The sequence below is a fragment of the Pieris rapae genome, chromosome 17 (assembly GCF_905147795.1).
Source record: "Pieris rapae chromosome 17, ilPieRapa1.1, whole genome shotgun sequence".
Lineage (NCBI taxonomy): Eukaryota > Metazoa > Arthropoda > Insecta > Lepidoptera > Pieridae > Pieris > Pieris rapae.
This window is the reverse complement of record NC_059525.1, coordinates 3,753,466-3,770,486: the sequence shown is the minus strand read 5'-3', so window position 1 is coordinate 3,770,486 and position 17,021 is coordinate 3,753,466. Positions and strand designations below refer to the sequence as shown.

The 17,021-nt window shown below is 33.5% G+C and overlaps 1 protein-coding gene across 1 annotated transcript; it reads left to right on the top strand.

Moving 5' to 3' along the window:
* Positions 1 to 11,469: 11,469 nt before the first annotated feature.
* On the top strand, positions 11,470 to 13,260 carry LOC110993635 (achaete-scute complex protein T8-like). Its single transcript, XM_022259969.2, has one exon. It carries the CDS (start codon positions 11,584 to 11,586, stop codon positions 12,778 to 12,780), a length of 1,197 nt encoding a protein of 398 aa, XP_022115661.2. The 5' UTR covers positions 11,470 to 11,583; the 3' UTR covers positions 12,781 to 13,260.
* The last annotated feature ends 3,761 nt before the right edge of the window (positions 13,261 to 17,021 follow it).

Sequence of the window (17,021 nt, the reverse complement as noted above, 5' to 3'; positions counted from 1 at the left end):
AAAGATGTAAATTACCTGCATGTAAATCTTTATAATGCAATATTATGAATAGGCAAATAAACTCAATGATTATATCAAAACATATGTTTCTAATTAAAAGTTCATGTACTTAATTGATTATTTAGAGTTCTATGGCTTTGAATTAAAAAATGTCGTCAAAGGAACCCAATGTTTTTTAAAACCAAGTACCATCGGTATCACATCGACGTCCGTCTTTCAACAACTGAGCGTTTTATAAGACAGATGTTGCCGCGCTCCACAATTATCTGGAACTGATATCCACTACTGGGTTCCTTCAAGAAAAGAGGCAGTCTTAAAAGGACGGCAAAGCACTTGCGAGAATTCCGGCAATGTGAGTCTATGGGTAGCGGTATGAATTAACATGAGATGAGTCTCCTGCCTCTCGTTACATTACAAAAATACCCCAATACCATACGCCCATTGTTACACATTAGACTAGTATTGTAGTAATTCCTTTATTAAAATGTAAATTTTAAACAGATAATAATTAGTGGAAATAGCCAGCGGTGTTAAAAGACATTCGTTTTGAAATTTTGTTTTATTGTATCTATAATTAAAAATTCTCGACTTCCAATTGTGTTATTTATCGATCACACAAAAGAGAGCAAACAAACTGGTTCTTGATGAAGACTTCTTGTTTTCGAGATGCCCCGCGGCTACGCGCGTGTCATCGACGACTGCCCTTAATAGCTAATTTGATACAATTGTACGTAAATTATGAGTGTATTTATAATTCAGTGTACTTAAGTGTAATATTGAAATGACGTATGTGATGAGAAAAATGCCTTTAATAATATACTTTGTTATTCGCTATGCAATTATTATAATGTGAATTCTTCTGTCGCTGTTTGTTCCAAATCCATAATTGTATAGTCAAATCTGTACATCTTCTTGACACAACTCAAGCGACAACATTTATGAGGATAAAACCATTTGAATGTGAGAAAAGTCTTAAGTGATAGGTAGGTGAAAAAATAGAACACAAGAACAGAGTGTCTTACCCTAATGATAATTGTGTAAGACATAATTTAATTAGTCTAAAATAAGGGTAGATCGTAAACTTATATGACGTCACAGTGAAGAGACAATATAATATTATAATAGGAGACCAAAGAGCTGAAGAGAATTAGTCTAGCTATTCAAAGGGGATTCGCTGCCAGTATCTTAAGAACCTTGCCTAAAGGGACTCCTTTTAAAAATATATTTTAGTTTAATATTTTATTGTTTTTGTGTACTTTTATAAAACTAATATAATGATATATATTAAAATATATAAATGTCTATATATAACGGTCAAATATAAACAATTTATTCTTACCTATACGTTTTTTATTCTTTCTTACTATCTTAGCTAAATCATTTGAGTTACACACAAATATTACGATAATAAATAAAAAGAAATAATCCTTTTTTAATTACAATACTTCGTAAGTATCAGAATGTTAATATAATTCTACGAATAAATCATTGGCAAGGACCATAATACAAAACACATAAATAAAACAGGGAAAACTATAAACAAGCCTATTGCCTCCTTCCAGCATTGTTACCACAAGTAAGTTGTCACATCTGTAACATAATCGTCGGCTCCGCGTTTCTATGAACACATGTTAATGCACCCAAAGCCGTATTGAGACTTCTAAATGTAGATTCTCGAATACACTACTAAATAACACTGTTTTATGAGCATTGAATGCGGTGTCCCATTGTAGTTCGACAAGCAAGCTTTATTGGCTAATTTTATTCAATTACGATGCAAGGCTTTTTAACGCCCCGAGTTATTGCAATAGATAAAGTAGCGAGGCATGTACGCCATGATTTAAGACACTAATGCAAATTTATCCCGATCGATGACATGCGCATTCGAGCAATAAACTTTTATGCACTCAAGGGTTAAAAATGATCGTAATATTATGCTAATTCAATGCTTCAATATAAGGCTTCCAAACGGTGAACTGTCAGCGAACCACATGCTGGGCTTACAAAAATGTTCGTCACAATACTGAGACAAAACTATTATAACCCTTGGATTAATTGATTTGAAGTTCGCGTCATGCTGACAATGCATTTCACATATCGTTTATAATAGGATTTATTTAATGGTTATTGTGTACTGTTTGATAAGATCGGTTATGAATGTTGACATTTGGACGGCTCTCTTTATAGGTTTTCTTTGAATGACGAGGACCGGCTATTAATTGTCATGATATCATAACTTGCTTGTTATCGGCGCAGCTTGTAAGTTATAGCTGTTTGCTAGAAGCACAAAGGCTTAAACATGTATTTGTGTATGTGAATTACAGAGGATTTCAACAATACTTTAGACATGAGAATATTATTATCAATTGTATGATCTGTGTAATAGGCTTTACATTACAAACGTTTGTTACGAATTTATTTAGTGGTGGAAAACAAACAAAATCTCTAAACTAATTAATCTTAAATATATACTATATATGATCTGATGTTTATATGTCTGTGTGTTCTGAAGTTGATATTTTTCACTATAGTATGTATTTGTGAATTTAAAAAGATTATTCACGGTGAAGACTAACTACGATTAAACCTAAATTACTTATTTTAATTAATTAATTTTTTTTTGTTATTAAGTTTAGTATGTGTATGTTGTGTGTGATATTTAGTGTAAAATATGTATGTAACGTGTACAGATGTAATTGGATTTCAGGTTTTCAAATGTTGCTTAGTGTGTAATAACTGTTTGTATCTAATCAATCTGTTTTCTGTTTCTGTACCAAAACGTAAAATAATAATAATAAGTCACAAAGTCTCTCTCTATGCCCACATTCGAAAGCATTCTATAACGTTAATATTCACTCATACGAACCGAATATTGGAATGTTACCAGCGTACTTTGCATACAAAAATCATCAGCGTATGTCTGGCATAGAAGGCTGTATTAAGAAAAAAAAGCGTGACTTTTTTTCCTACAAGTTCATCTACTTGTATTTCGCTCTGTTTATGACTAGCTCACACTCTTTACGTTCATCTAATAAATCATAATGTATTTAACGAATCTACTGGAAATTGCAAACTAGTATCTAAGCCTATAGTTGAGATGTAATTATACTGTTTATCTAGTACAAATACACCGATACAAACGGAAGCTTTCATCAACAATGTAATCTATTCTAAACAATACAGGCGCCGCCAATCACTCGAATGTCAAAAGACACCGAATGTCCGCAACAGTAAATCAACACGCCGTAAAAAAACAAATAGAATTATATTTAATAGGTTTGTGAGAACTGTCGCCCACCACCCACTGTGGGGAGCTTCTTTAAATATTTTAATTGTGCAGGGACAACCCGAATTTTATTTCCCGTAAATCAAAGCTGTGTCCACGGTAGTCCTAGGATCCATCCTTTTAATAATTTACGAAAACGATAACATCTTTGTTGGAAATTGCCTGTACCTGAAGGGGAAATTTAAAGTAGGTACTAAACAATGACAAATACCTAAACACTATTTTTGACAGGTTTCACAGCCAAGAACGATTGTTTAATATACAATCAAATACCTTTTAGTTACTTCACAAAGCGGTGTATTTCGTAAGTTAAACACTAAGATAAATTTACTTTTGCCATTCGCAATCTACACTATATCTACATACATAACATACAGTAGAAACATACCTATAGCAGGCCTTTTCAAAAATCGCTATTATTCGTATTTTACAATATTTTGGTTTAACGAAGGAGTACCTACGGAACTTCCTCTTGAGGTTTTGAATTAGAAAGCCTTCAAGAAAATAGCGTATTAATTCATAAAAGGCCGGCAAAGCACTTGCGAGCCTTTTGGCTCACTTACGAGTGCCATGGACAGCGGTATCACTTAAAATTATATGTGACTCCTGCCCGTTTACCTCCTAATAAAAAAAAACAGAGAATCCTGGTGTGGGGGCTCCACACTCATGGGATTGCCGTGGACAGCTTGTCCCTTTTACTTGACGTATGCTTATATAATTAACAGATTGTTCATATAAAACCTTATTAATAAACGTGTGATATTTCAGGTATTGCTTTAAATTGTAAGTAATGGTATGAAGTTGAAAGTGAAAATTTTATTTTATAAGAAAATGGTTGATAAGAAACACATCAAAACGTCAAAGTTTCTACCTAAATGAAACATCTACCAACACCAAATGAACTTGATATGATTAATATGATATCACCGGTGAACCGTTTAACCGATTCGTACAAAAGATCGCCGATTAACATCACTGCCCACGCACCATCAGCTCGATTTTAAATTCTTGTAAATTTGATATATTGGGTATAAAACTTATTTTGATGAACAGATAAGCACAAAATTCAAGTAGCGTAAATTTATGTGGGAATTTCTATGAGGTAGGTCTTATTTCTTTATAGTTCGGTTGCCAAAAGTATCTATTACGACTATAGTATAAAAAAAACAGCTAAAGTAGGTACCTATGCTGCAAATCACTACATAGTATAAAACAAAGTCGCTTTCTCTGTCCCTATGTCCCTTTGTATGCTTAAATCTTTGAAAATACGCAACGGATTTTGATGCGGTTTCTTTTATAGATAGAGTGATTCAAGAGGAAGGTTTATATGTATAATAACATCCATTAAATAGTGGAAAAGTACTGTTATTTTTGAGGTTTCTAATGTGATGTAAATAATTACATTTTTTCCGCTTACATTGCTAACGCAGGCTGAACCCTACGAGTTTTATCAAAATAATGTACTAAGTATTGTACACATTGAAAAGATCTACAGAAAAGTCCATGATGGTATATGTCTATCTCTTATGGATAACCCACAATAATTTTTTTTTGTCATTTACTTTTTACGACAAATAATGGCTAATTTTCGAAGCGATTTTGACCAATACAGCATTAATCCTTAACCAATTAAATACCTTGAATACATTGTTCATTTGATATAGATCTATACAGCTTATTTGGCAGCGATCGAACGCGTATATTATCGGAGCTTTCCAGTGACGGAAATAACAATACATAATAAAAACCTGCTTTTCATCAGCATTGCGCCCGTGCGAAGCTGGGGCGGGTCACTAGTATTTTATATAACGCTATAGCTACAGCTATATGCTATAGCTTACTTCACTCACGTGTGTAATAAAATTTAATTTTTGTTAATCTTTGTTTATTTTCATTTTCTTTTCGTTTATTTTCGTGTATATTCGTGTATTTTCGTTAATCTTCGTTTATTTTAGTTAATCTTCGTTTAATAACTCACCACTTAGTTACAATTTGCGACGATATTCATTCAATCATGTTATCCTGGTAAGTGTGCCCAATTTGTGAATGTTTTTGATTCATCTTAACCCCTCAATTGGCACCATTTAGATAATTTTAAATTCTAAAAGATATTATTGTTATCAGAACCTATCATCTATCTATGTATAATATAATATAATCATTATTTTTACACTTATAATCTTTAAGTATTATCTTATTTTGTTTGGTTGTTTTTAATTTCACGAAATGTGAATAAATGCATTTAAATATTCGTTGTATATTAATTATTTAGTTCTACCTACTTTTAATTTAATCTGATGCAATTAAAAATCATTACAATATAAATCGAAAATTCTTTAAGCGGTTCTTGCATCCTCAAATCATTTGAATATATTTCTTTATCATCATTATTCCCGTCAAAATCGGAAGCGTCATTCTGTCAAGAGATCAAGAGTCATTCGAAATCCATCACTCATCCCAAACAAGACATTCGGGAACTAAATTCTGGAGTCAATAAATGTTTTTGTAACAGGAAATCTATTTGGTTGTTTAAAAAACCAAAAAAGCCGTGGGTGGCGGCTGACGACAGTTTAAGTAGTGTAATACGAGATGTTATTTGTTTTTCTAAGTCGGAAGTTGATGATATTTGTTAATGGTCCTCATTTTGTGCAACTAACCAAATTGTTAAGCAAATTGCTTAATTTTCTGTTTATAAGGGTTCGCATTTCTATACAATTTCTTCTATAGATATTTATTATATATAAATTCTTGAACGAAATTGCAAAGAAATTCAAGAAAATATGACGTTCCAAATTTACACGATGTTTATATACAGATCAGAGCAGTGTTGGCCTAGTGGCTTCAGCGTGCGACTCTCATACCTAAGGTCGTAGGTTCGATCCCGGCTGTGCACCAATGGAGTTTCTTTCTACGTGCGCATTTATTATTTACTCGAACGGTGAAGGTAAACATCGTGAGGAAACCGACATGTCTTACATACATGACATAAAAAGTCGACGGCGTGTGTCAGACACTGGAGGCTGATCACCTACTTGCCTTTTAAATTTAAAAATGATCATGAAACAGATTCAGAAATCTGAGGCCAAGACCTAAAGAGATACCTAGGGACACTGATTTATTTTTGAAAATTTTTATATACAGATCAATTAAGTGAGAACATAAAAATACAAACTAACAAGGAAAAAGCGCAGCTAAAACTAAAACTAGAACCAAAAGCCTCTCTAATAACGTAATAAACTAAATTACGAAAAGTAAGAAGATTGTTGAAAATATATGATTGTTTTCATTAATGTTAATAAATAAATTGTAAGAATTAAACATGTCAGAGTATTTTTATGGACTTGATGCGTAAATTATTTGTAATTGATTTAGTAAAAAAAAAATAGATAACTCTTTAATCAAACCCCCAAAATAACAGAATCTCAGTCATTGCAGAAACATACAGATACACATATTTTACTATGTATGCAAGCCTTTTTTGTATTAATAACAATAATAATTAATTGGAAAATGAAAATAAAAGTTTGAATCATTAGAAAATGAAAAGATTTCCCTTTTCAATCGATATAATAATAGGGGATTGTATTATCTATGTGTGCGTTCATATTGCTATTATTCGTGTTCACGTGGCACCCTCACTTCATCCCTACCTAGTCTTGCCTCTCTTTCCATTATACTCAAAACCCACTGTTAGAAAGAGAAGCAATAGCGAACAGCTGCCTGTATGGTTTTTATCGAACAAACCATTGATCAAAATAAAAATCAAATCGATACAAAAACTAGTCTTAAAAAATCTCACAAATCGCTTATCCTATCAAGTTTACGTTCAATATAAATCGTGTTAAAATAAAGCTTGCTTTCTCACACAATATTCAAAAGTATTCCCATAGCGAAATCTTTGCGAGTAACGGTTTTACTATTGAGAAGTGCTAAATAATTGAATGGAACCCGTCCGTCCCGTAAGAAACTCAATCCTTATTCCAATAACATAAAGCATAAATTCCATTGGCATTTATATAATCACAGAAAAAACAAGTTTGTATTTTGTCAGTATATTGAAAACGAATGCAGCTCTGAAGGTCCCAAAGGAAGGGGGCAAGTTGCGTCCCGTCTACAGAGAAACAATGGATTTGAAAAGCAAATTATGTCTGGACCACAAATTGAAAGCACACTGGATGCTTGTTATTTTTGCTCCAGATATTTTATTGAAAAGGAATTCAAATAAAGGTTTAAATATAGGTCTTAAGACTTATTATGTATTTTTAATTATAATCAATTTTTGTATACAAATTAGACAAACGAAGCTTTTTAAAAAACCTTTGTTTTAAAATATAATTGTTTTTGAGAAGGAATAAACCAAATAGATTCAAGTCTGATAGCACCTAACTATACCGAAATTGAAAGTTTTTTTTATATATAGAACAGGGGACAAATGGGCAGGAGGCTCATCTGATGTTAAGTGATACCGCCGCCCATGGACACCGTACTAAATTATATGGCTTAAGTAAAATAAAATATTGTTAATGTTTACTTACTTCACCTTATCATTAACTAATTTAATATGTTTCATTATTTATTTTAATTGCAATTGCAATAAATATGTTATAATTTGGGAAGTCACAGATACAATTCTCACTACATCAAGAGTTTGGAATACGTTATGAAACCACTTATTTAACAAAAAAATAATATTATAAAGACGCGTTCAAAGAATTTTTCTTTACCAACATCTCTTTATACTCATTTATCGATACGATATCAATATGCATTTTTTTAGTTTAATTCAAATATTTTTGTTTATATCGTCAAACATTATACAACTTTGAAATGCCTAAAACGAATTGACAATTAGCACAATATTCACCGGAAGCACGGTCTTTAGAATTATTCCCCCATGACGAAATATCACTCACTCTAGTCTAGATGCAACCCCTTTATTAGATGACCTTAGCTCTAATTTACAAGTTGTTCCCTTTTATTTGCATTCTCATAAGGTATAATACGTCTGGTTGGGGTTCAAATCTCAAATTCAAGGCAACCTGTATTGAGATAGGTTATAGTTGAAGGTAATCGGCGGAATCTATTCAAAACACAGCTGGACCTGGTTGAATGAAAATGCACAGGTTCGCAGACGGCTTTGTTTAGTTCTATTGCGTTAGCAAATGTACAAGAACTCTTTGACATCTAAGAGGTTTTATTCGTAATCATATATTAGAACTTAGTAACATTTAAACAAAGACAAATTTAATCCTCGCTTTAATAAGAATACATTTTTGTTTCGTCGTTACTACGGTAAATACAAAGTACATTTGTGTACATAGACAATGCATAGTTTTATAAGCACTTCTATTCAAATCACAGTTACTACCCGAGAATTAAGCACACAGCGACTATGAATGCAATAATTATATGGATATAATCTTGTAGGTGAGTATACAAATTATAATTTATAAATCTCAGATTTGATGAGAACTTGCAATAGTCTAGAAAGGGTTCGAATGTTTTGACAGTGACTTTTAAATCTGCTACACCTCTAAGAACCCTATTAACATATGGTGAACTAAATATAGCTCTCATTAGGTCATGGGGTGCGTCTCCCACATGTTCGCAAGATGGCGGCACTCACCTTACTGATCGGATTGTCGGCGAAAAAAGTCATCTTGAGTTACAGGATGCATTTTGCTGCATTAGGAAGACTTAACTCATTGCTGTTATTTTTGTCTTATGGAGGGATTACAGTTTGGATGCCAAAAGGGATTTCTTAAAATTTTATTTTAGGAACTGTTTCACATCAGTAAATTTACACATAGTAGTATATATAGTGATGAGTTTTAGCCTCGTGATTAACTTTGTAGTGGGTGCAAACCAAGAGAAAACGAACATTTTTTTAGGAAATAGAAATAAACGAAGAAAAAAAAAATAAACGAAATCGCCTGACAGGAAAATCGATCACGTGTGAACAGAAATATCTTTCCCATGCCCCACAGTAGTGTTCTTAAACATACTAGTAAACACATATTGACAGCCTCCTCAGATTTTCGTCTTTAAGTTTTCTATCATTCATTTTGCTGCGGAAAAAATGTAGGCGCTTTAGAATATGACTAGACTTTTTTATAATGTGAAGGTATGACAATATCTTCGTGTAAAGTATGTGTTATTAAGTACATTTGTTCTTAACCATTGCTATAATATTTAAAAAATATTTAACAATTTGATATGCACGTCAAAAAAAAATTACTTTTCTGGTTTTTTAATAGCAAACGGGCAAGAGGCTTATCTGATGTTAAGTGTTTTAACATCCATACACATATTCATTTTGCCAGAGGGCTCGCAACAGTTTTTTTGAATTGGTATACTTACTCTTTTCTTGAAGCACCTTATCGATTTGTTCGGAATACTTCAATGAGTGGCGCCACTCTGTGGCTGACTTTGAGGTGAAATGAGGATTAAGTATTCTGCCTTGACGCCCGGTGACACTCAGCTGTGGGCATTAATCGGAACTCCTCTGAAAACTCTTCATGGTAAATGCGGTAGAAGATGCACGGCAAGGATGGAACGTCTTGGAAAGCGACTGGTCGTCGTGAATCGCTCTTCAATGAATGCAAGCTGGGAGAACTGAAAGTAGTCGAGGAACGATGAACGGGAAGAACTGGTGAAGAACACTCCGTCAATATTTTTAATATATTTTTTTTACTAGATCCTAATATGGAGCTGCAAAAACGCTATGACCTTCAAAACAAAGCCAAATAAAAATGTATTTAATAAGGACTTGCTAACTATTCACGCTACATACCCACTAAACATCTGTTTAATATGTTTGAAGGTAACAATATTCTTTTGTTTTTTATAAAACTGTTTTCTATAGGTATATAAGTTAGATTTAATGTTTCTTTAATTATTCCACACAAAAAATACTTGTAAAAAGCCGGTTTTGTTAAGTATTTTGAGTTATCTCCTAACAAACGTACGATTTCATGTTATGTCCTAAATAGATTAACATTTCTTACCGCGTTTACAGAATCTGACAGACGAATGAGTTCTGCGTTAATTAGCTAAAATGATTTAGTTTATAAATAAGGAGGTTTTATGTTTCCGTATATTAAAAAAAAAATATCCGTTACTCAATTTTATCTGTGATTAACTTCTATCATTTCTATAGAAGCTGAACAATAAACCAGCGCGTGCCGATACAAGCAGTGCAGCTGGCGTAGGCGTACACACACAGCTATAATAGACACGTGGCACACATAGACAATAATCTATGGTAAAAAGTATGATTTGGCGGGAAACGGGTCATAATAGAAGACTCTGATTAGCTTTAGATTGTTTTTTGATTAAACTGATTTTTATTAGAGTTTTAATAAAATAGTATGTATCTTGTAATAACTTTGATTTCATATAGGATTTACTTTATAAGTATTTTGAGATATTTTAATAGCAATATCTATATTGTTCTACCATCTGCTTATTATATTAAGATTAAAGATTTTCTAGAACGTATTTATATTATGTTAAGGTATTTCTTGTATGTAATTTTAATCTAATAAATTAAAACAGCTTGCAAACTCACCCTGCGCAGGCGGCGATGAAACACGCGAACGGTTTATCCCTGTTACTCACAATCATATTATTACGTGAAATTCATTTGATTGTTTACATGTGTGTGCTACGCACACTATCACAGTCGTAGTTGGGTGCGACACCCCATGAAAAGTATCGAATACGAAAAATCAATTTGGGGAATCGTTGTGGTTCATGTAACTAAACAGTTTTGATAGTATAAAATATTATTCTATAACTCGAATCAAAACTGTTAGATTTGCTATATGCTAATTTATTGTGCATATAATAAAATAAGTATAAGTCAAAAACTCAATTTAAAACACATATATTTTTTATGCAAACGAAGAATATACGAGGCGTCAAATCAGTTTATTGGACGCGATCTATGTAGGAGATCTAAAATTAAGTGCTTCAATTCTCAAAACCGCTACATTAATGTCCTACATTTAAGCCAACGTAGAAATGAATAAAAATATGAGCCGAAACGATTCCCCAAGCCGCCCTTTTAAAAAGCATGTGTGCAACTAGCAAACGTAAGTACCTACCCCTATTGATCCCCCCGTGAGCCGCGAGCCACCCCAGGTGCGGACGAACGGCACGCGCCATTCCCGCGACGGACGGCGCTCTGACGCCACACAAATAATTCTAACCCAGTAATAACAGTACTTTAATTCTATCCACAACCGGAACTAACAAGGAGGACCAGTTCTAATATGTGAAAATAGTTTCCCATCATGAGTTCCATCGGGGTCGTTGTCTTCCGCAATTCGCCGCTCAAGCCGCAGGTGCTACAAGAATCTGTAAATAATTCAGTGAACATAACAAACAACGACAATGTTAGACGTGAAATCGTCATTGTTAGAAAGAAACAAAAACTCCAGTCGAACACAGTGTCAGTGTCTTCATTAGTTAACACCGTAGAGAACAATAACGGATTTGCCAAACGTCCAAAGTACCGCGAGAACACCAATGTGGCTGAAGACGCAAGAAGTGCTACGCCGCTCGCCGTAGCGCGACGAAATGCGCGGGAAAGAAATCGAGTACGTCAAGTCAATGACGGCTTTGCCGCCTTGCGCCGACATATACCAGAGGAGGTAGCAGCGGCATTCGAAAACGCCAATTCAAACCGCGGACCAAACAAAAAACTCAGTAAAGTGGAAACACTACGTATGGCCGTGGAATATATACGAAACCTCGAAAGCCTACTGAATATTGGACATACGGATAAAGAAAACTTATCGAATCCATCAATGGAATCTTTTCCTTCTCCAGCGTCGTCTTCGCCTCGGGAGAATAGTCAAGAACGAAGCTACTTCTGTTTGAACTCTCCTGCTCTAGAGGATGAGGATTTAGAAGAAGATGACCTCGACAGTTCGTTGCATAAAATATCAGCCCAACAGTATGTTGACCTACAGGCATCTGAAGCGTTTCAACTGGTATCCACACCTCGATTGTATGAGGAGGAAGATGGTAATGGACAGCCCTTGACGCCGTCATCAGATCTCCTCGCCCAAGACGAAATGAACCAGCATCTTTTGGATAGCCATTTTCAATTCCCGAATTCCGCTGAGCAGTTCACAGTTATTCCTGAACAAAATTATTGCAGTGAGTCAGAGGTTCAGTTAAGTGAAAGTGATTTCGATGTCAAGTACGTCGATGTGATTCACCAACAAATCCAGCCCAATTACGATGAAGGTCCATTACTAGATTCTATCAACTCCGATTTACTTCTCGGCCAGTACAAATTCAAAGAGGAGACACCCTTTGTTGAAGAGCCGCCATACAATGGCGTCGAACTGAAGAAAGAGCTTCCAGAAATCCACCTTCCAGAAGTGACACCCGAAGACCGCGAACAATTCGAAGAAACTCTTAAATGGTGGCAGGAAAAAACAAGACAGGCTCGCAGTCTATCTAAAAATAAAACGCCTTAACTAGTTAGGATATTAGAATTTTATAGTTGCATGTTGTAAATAAGTAGTTAGTTATGTGGTTTAACATACAGCTGTCTGTGCCAAAGTCGATGTTCGACGCGAACGCAAGGTGTGTCTGTAACGGTCATATCTTTAGATTAAGTTGACTTTGCGTCTAGCATAATTGTAAATTCAATTTTTATTTATATTACCTTTTAGATTGAAGTTCTTACAACAACCATGTGTATATATGGCACGTTATGATACAAACGAATTTCTATTGTGCCTTTAAAATGTGATGTTAGATAATATTAGCTTAAATGCCTTAGATTTAATTTATTTATTAGACGATATCCTTGCATAATGTTTGTAATCTGATAATCTTAATCACGTCATTAACGACACGTCTCTGTAAACCCTTCGAAACAAAACCCTTATGGTAATACGGCAAATTTTTGAGCCTACTTATTCCTTTGTGAAAGTACCGACTGATTCGTTCTACGGAATATTTAATTAATAGTTAAATAAAGTTTGATTATCGGTTATACGTAATTTTTTTTATTTATCCTATAAATTACTTAAACTCAAACTCAAAATACTTTTATTCATATCGGTAAATAAGTACACTTATGAACGTGAAAAAAACAAATTAAAGAAATTGTAATTAGGTAACTTTCCGCCACTCTTTCTTAAATCAATTACCGCAAAAGCAATCATCTCTTTGAGAATTTTAATTCATCTTAGTTTTTCTTTTAATAAAGAATACAATTCAAGAAACAACCTTCGATGTACAAAGACTAGGTTACCGGACCCGACAGCATTCAACCCAGACATAACTTTCGTTGAAAAAGCACTAAACCTTGATTAAAATAATGCAACCCGCCTTTAAGTCCGTTAACGGTTCGGCGGTGTCGCTATTATGATTGTAATGCGCTGTTACCCCTAATAAAAAATACCAATCGAGGGAGCGAACAAATGAATTACAATTTTTGGGATCGAGTTTTGAAGATATGCAACCGTTTCTGGTTTCATCTAAAGGTTCAGGTATGTTTCGTACATTAATTTATCTCTTTTAATTCATTTAGCTTACCCTTTCTTAAACAACCGTTAACGGATTATAATAGAATATAAAAAGTACGACTATTATATCCTGGTGAAATAACCAACAGTTATTTTGTTTGTAAAATGGTAAAATATTTGGCATTTACAGGAGTTTTACAAAACAAATTTCTAGAATTTAAACGCGACTATCTCTTACGACAACAGTAAATCATTTGAGACGCTGCGTCAAGCAAAGTAAATAATGTAATAAATTCACGTTAAGCCCACTAAACTAATATGACGCAAAAATAGCAATTCCAAGGTATGTCAACAATTTAAAAGTAAATCGTATTTCTTGCCTTCTAACGTCAAACTTCCGGGTGCAAGAATTTTAATTTATTTTGAAAGGTGTTTTTTTTTTTCATTTTTGTAATATTTCACGGGGATAACACGCGGCACGCTATTTTGGCTTCCATTTTAATATTTTCCGCTTCATTCGTCAGGCGCTGTTCCTTGTAATTAGAGGTAGCCATCCACAAAAACTACCACTGAGCTCCTAATACAATCTGTAAACAAAACTCTAATACGTATTTTTTATTATCAGTTGATGCGTTTGATTAATTATACAAATTATATTTCAAATTTAGTTTTGTTACGCTGTATCTGATATTACGAAATTAAAGTATTAAATCTAACTGGTAATAATAATTAATAAATAGAAATATAGGATAAATTTAAAAAGTTTGGTTCCTCTGGCAGTGTAGCTGCGACAGTCTACGCTACAACATCTCCTCGCTGGGTGGAAAACACCAGCTCTGGTGTCACCGGTTCTATTTACCAGGCGTTAACTTATAGTTAAATCAGTACATGTTCTAAATACTTGGTTATTCCATATAAAGTATTTATTTAGGACTCACGTCTTCCTCTGCATAGCCACACAAGTCGAATACACACTTTTCTTATTTAAATATTATGTATTATTTTTATAAAACTTAAAAATGTCATACTTGTTCGCATTTATTCTCAAAATATGGTAGTTGCTAGAAACGTTAAGAATAAACAAATATTCTGTTTATATAAATGATGTGACCTTTTTGAATAAATGTGGCCTAATATAAAAAAAAACTAATTAAGTTTAGTGGGGTAACCTTTGTCATTATATTTAAATGTATAAACCAATGCTAATTACACGAGTAAAGGAGCCAATCAAGCGATGGTTCATTTATATGACTGTCCAACTTTGGAAAGATCTAGGTACGATCTGGATCTCGAAAAGCACGAGGCACGAGGTTAATTCTAACACAGATCGCAGCTTTAAAAATTCTGCCACAGAATTGTCAAATATGACAGCCAGTAAAGTCTCCGATTTATTTATAAATATAATGAGGACATTTGGAAAGTAGTTGTAGACCGGGCCTGGCAGGAGAACAAGTTTATCCCACCACACCAAGTTTAAGAAAATAAAGTCCCTTTTTAGGAAAGGGGAGAACCACAGGGATAAGGGGCCCTATATAAAAAATAATGCAGTTTATGTAAAAAACTCGTTTTTATAAGTACTGTACAACAGTCCAGTAGATAGAGTCTTGTTTCGTTTGTAAATATTTATAAATGATATCATGAGAAATAAACGGAAAGTTTTTATAATTTAAGAAATATAATTACGAATTACATAAGTACATAATTTTAAGTTTAACCGATGTTGTTTAAATAATTATAATTTTACAATTATCAATTATAAATTATATCCGTTAGAAAAGTGTTTTTCTTTAAAGACTTAAGTAGAAAAATTTCCGTGGGAAAATACCTACAATACAAATTTAACAGACATACATGGAATACGACTCTTCGGATCCTGATTGATTCTCTTTAAAAAAAGTCCGTTACGGGACACTATGCTCTATTGTTGTCAAAGGTCTTATGGAACAAAAATTTTGATACTTTAAGCAAATTATTTTAAAATTACAAAAACTTGTATTCGTTAGTCAATTTGTTATTTCATGTATAAATTAGCATAATTAGTGTACAGTGTATATATTAGAATAAAAACGTGGTATGTTCTTTCTGAAGGTACTAATTTCACGGCAATTTAATGTTACAATTTTTATCGGTCTGTATAAATGAGATATACTTGACATATTTCAATACTCACAATAAGGACTTTAGTAACCATGAATTAAGTATCAATATTATTAATCACTCTATACGAAGCTAAAAGTCAAAGAAGCTAGCTACCCTATTGTTAGGTAATATTTATTCTTGCGTGGATCTTCGTAGAGTCTTTCAGCGAGGTCGCATCTATTGTCGCTGGGTTCATGGGAACCGGCAAAAAATGGACCTACCTTTGAAACTACCGAACCTAACGAACAAAACATTTCAACTCGCACAAAGTATGATATCCACGTGTTCACAGATTAGGATGACGTTTATAATCTCTACGTTTTATGCAACGCTGCTTGTGTTTATATTTGGAACCGGGTTTCTAATCTATGGTTTTTATGGGCTTCATTGTAATAGTTGTTTAGCGCTTTCGCTTGTTTCTATAAAAAAAATATACAGTAATTCCTGTCTGTTTCAATCTTTTGTCGATCTAATAGGCAAGTAAGTGTTCAGCCGCCTATGCCTATCACAAGCCGTCGACTCTGACAGACCAAAATGTCCAAAATGTCCACGAAAATGCTCGTTTTAATATGCTGCCACTAACGGTATGGGTATGATTGTTCAACGTTAAACATAGCATTCAATATATCATATCAAAACAAATTATAATATATCCCGATGTAAGTATACATATCATCAATAGTTTGTATCTTATTGTTTAATCGAAAGATTTACTTAAAGAGTCACCGTGACCACGCATGCTGTAAAGCACGCGAAACGTCGGTTAAATTTAAAATTATGTTTAAATAATTATAAGTTTAAATACAATAATACAAAACTTTAATCCGTAAAAAAAGTGTTTTTCTTTAAAAGATTTACTTACTTCGAAATAAAAAAAGTTATATTAACCCTTAAAACACTTATCCCACTAACTCCAAGGACACTCAGCATAAGTTGAGGAAGACAAAAAAACAGACTGTTTTTATTGCAACAGACGCAAAGCCAGATTGTACGAGATGTTCGACAGTGAAATTGCGCCGAATCCCGACAGTTCTCTCGTAGCATACGGTATTCGTGATACTCCCGCCATATGGCATACAAAAACCTAACTAAATTAACTCCAG

Coding starts and splice junctions, on each gene's coding strand:
- LOC110993635 (XM_022259969.2), top strand. CDS start 11,584: ATGAGTTCCATCGGGGTCGTTGTCTTCCGCAATTCGCCGCTCAAGCCG.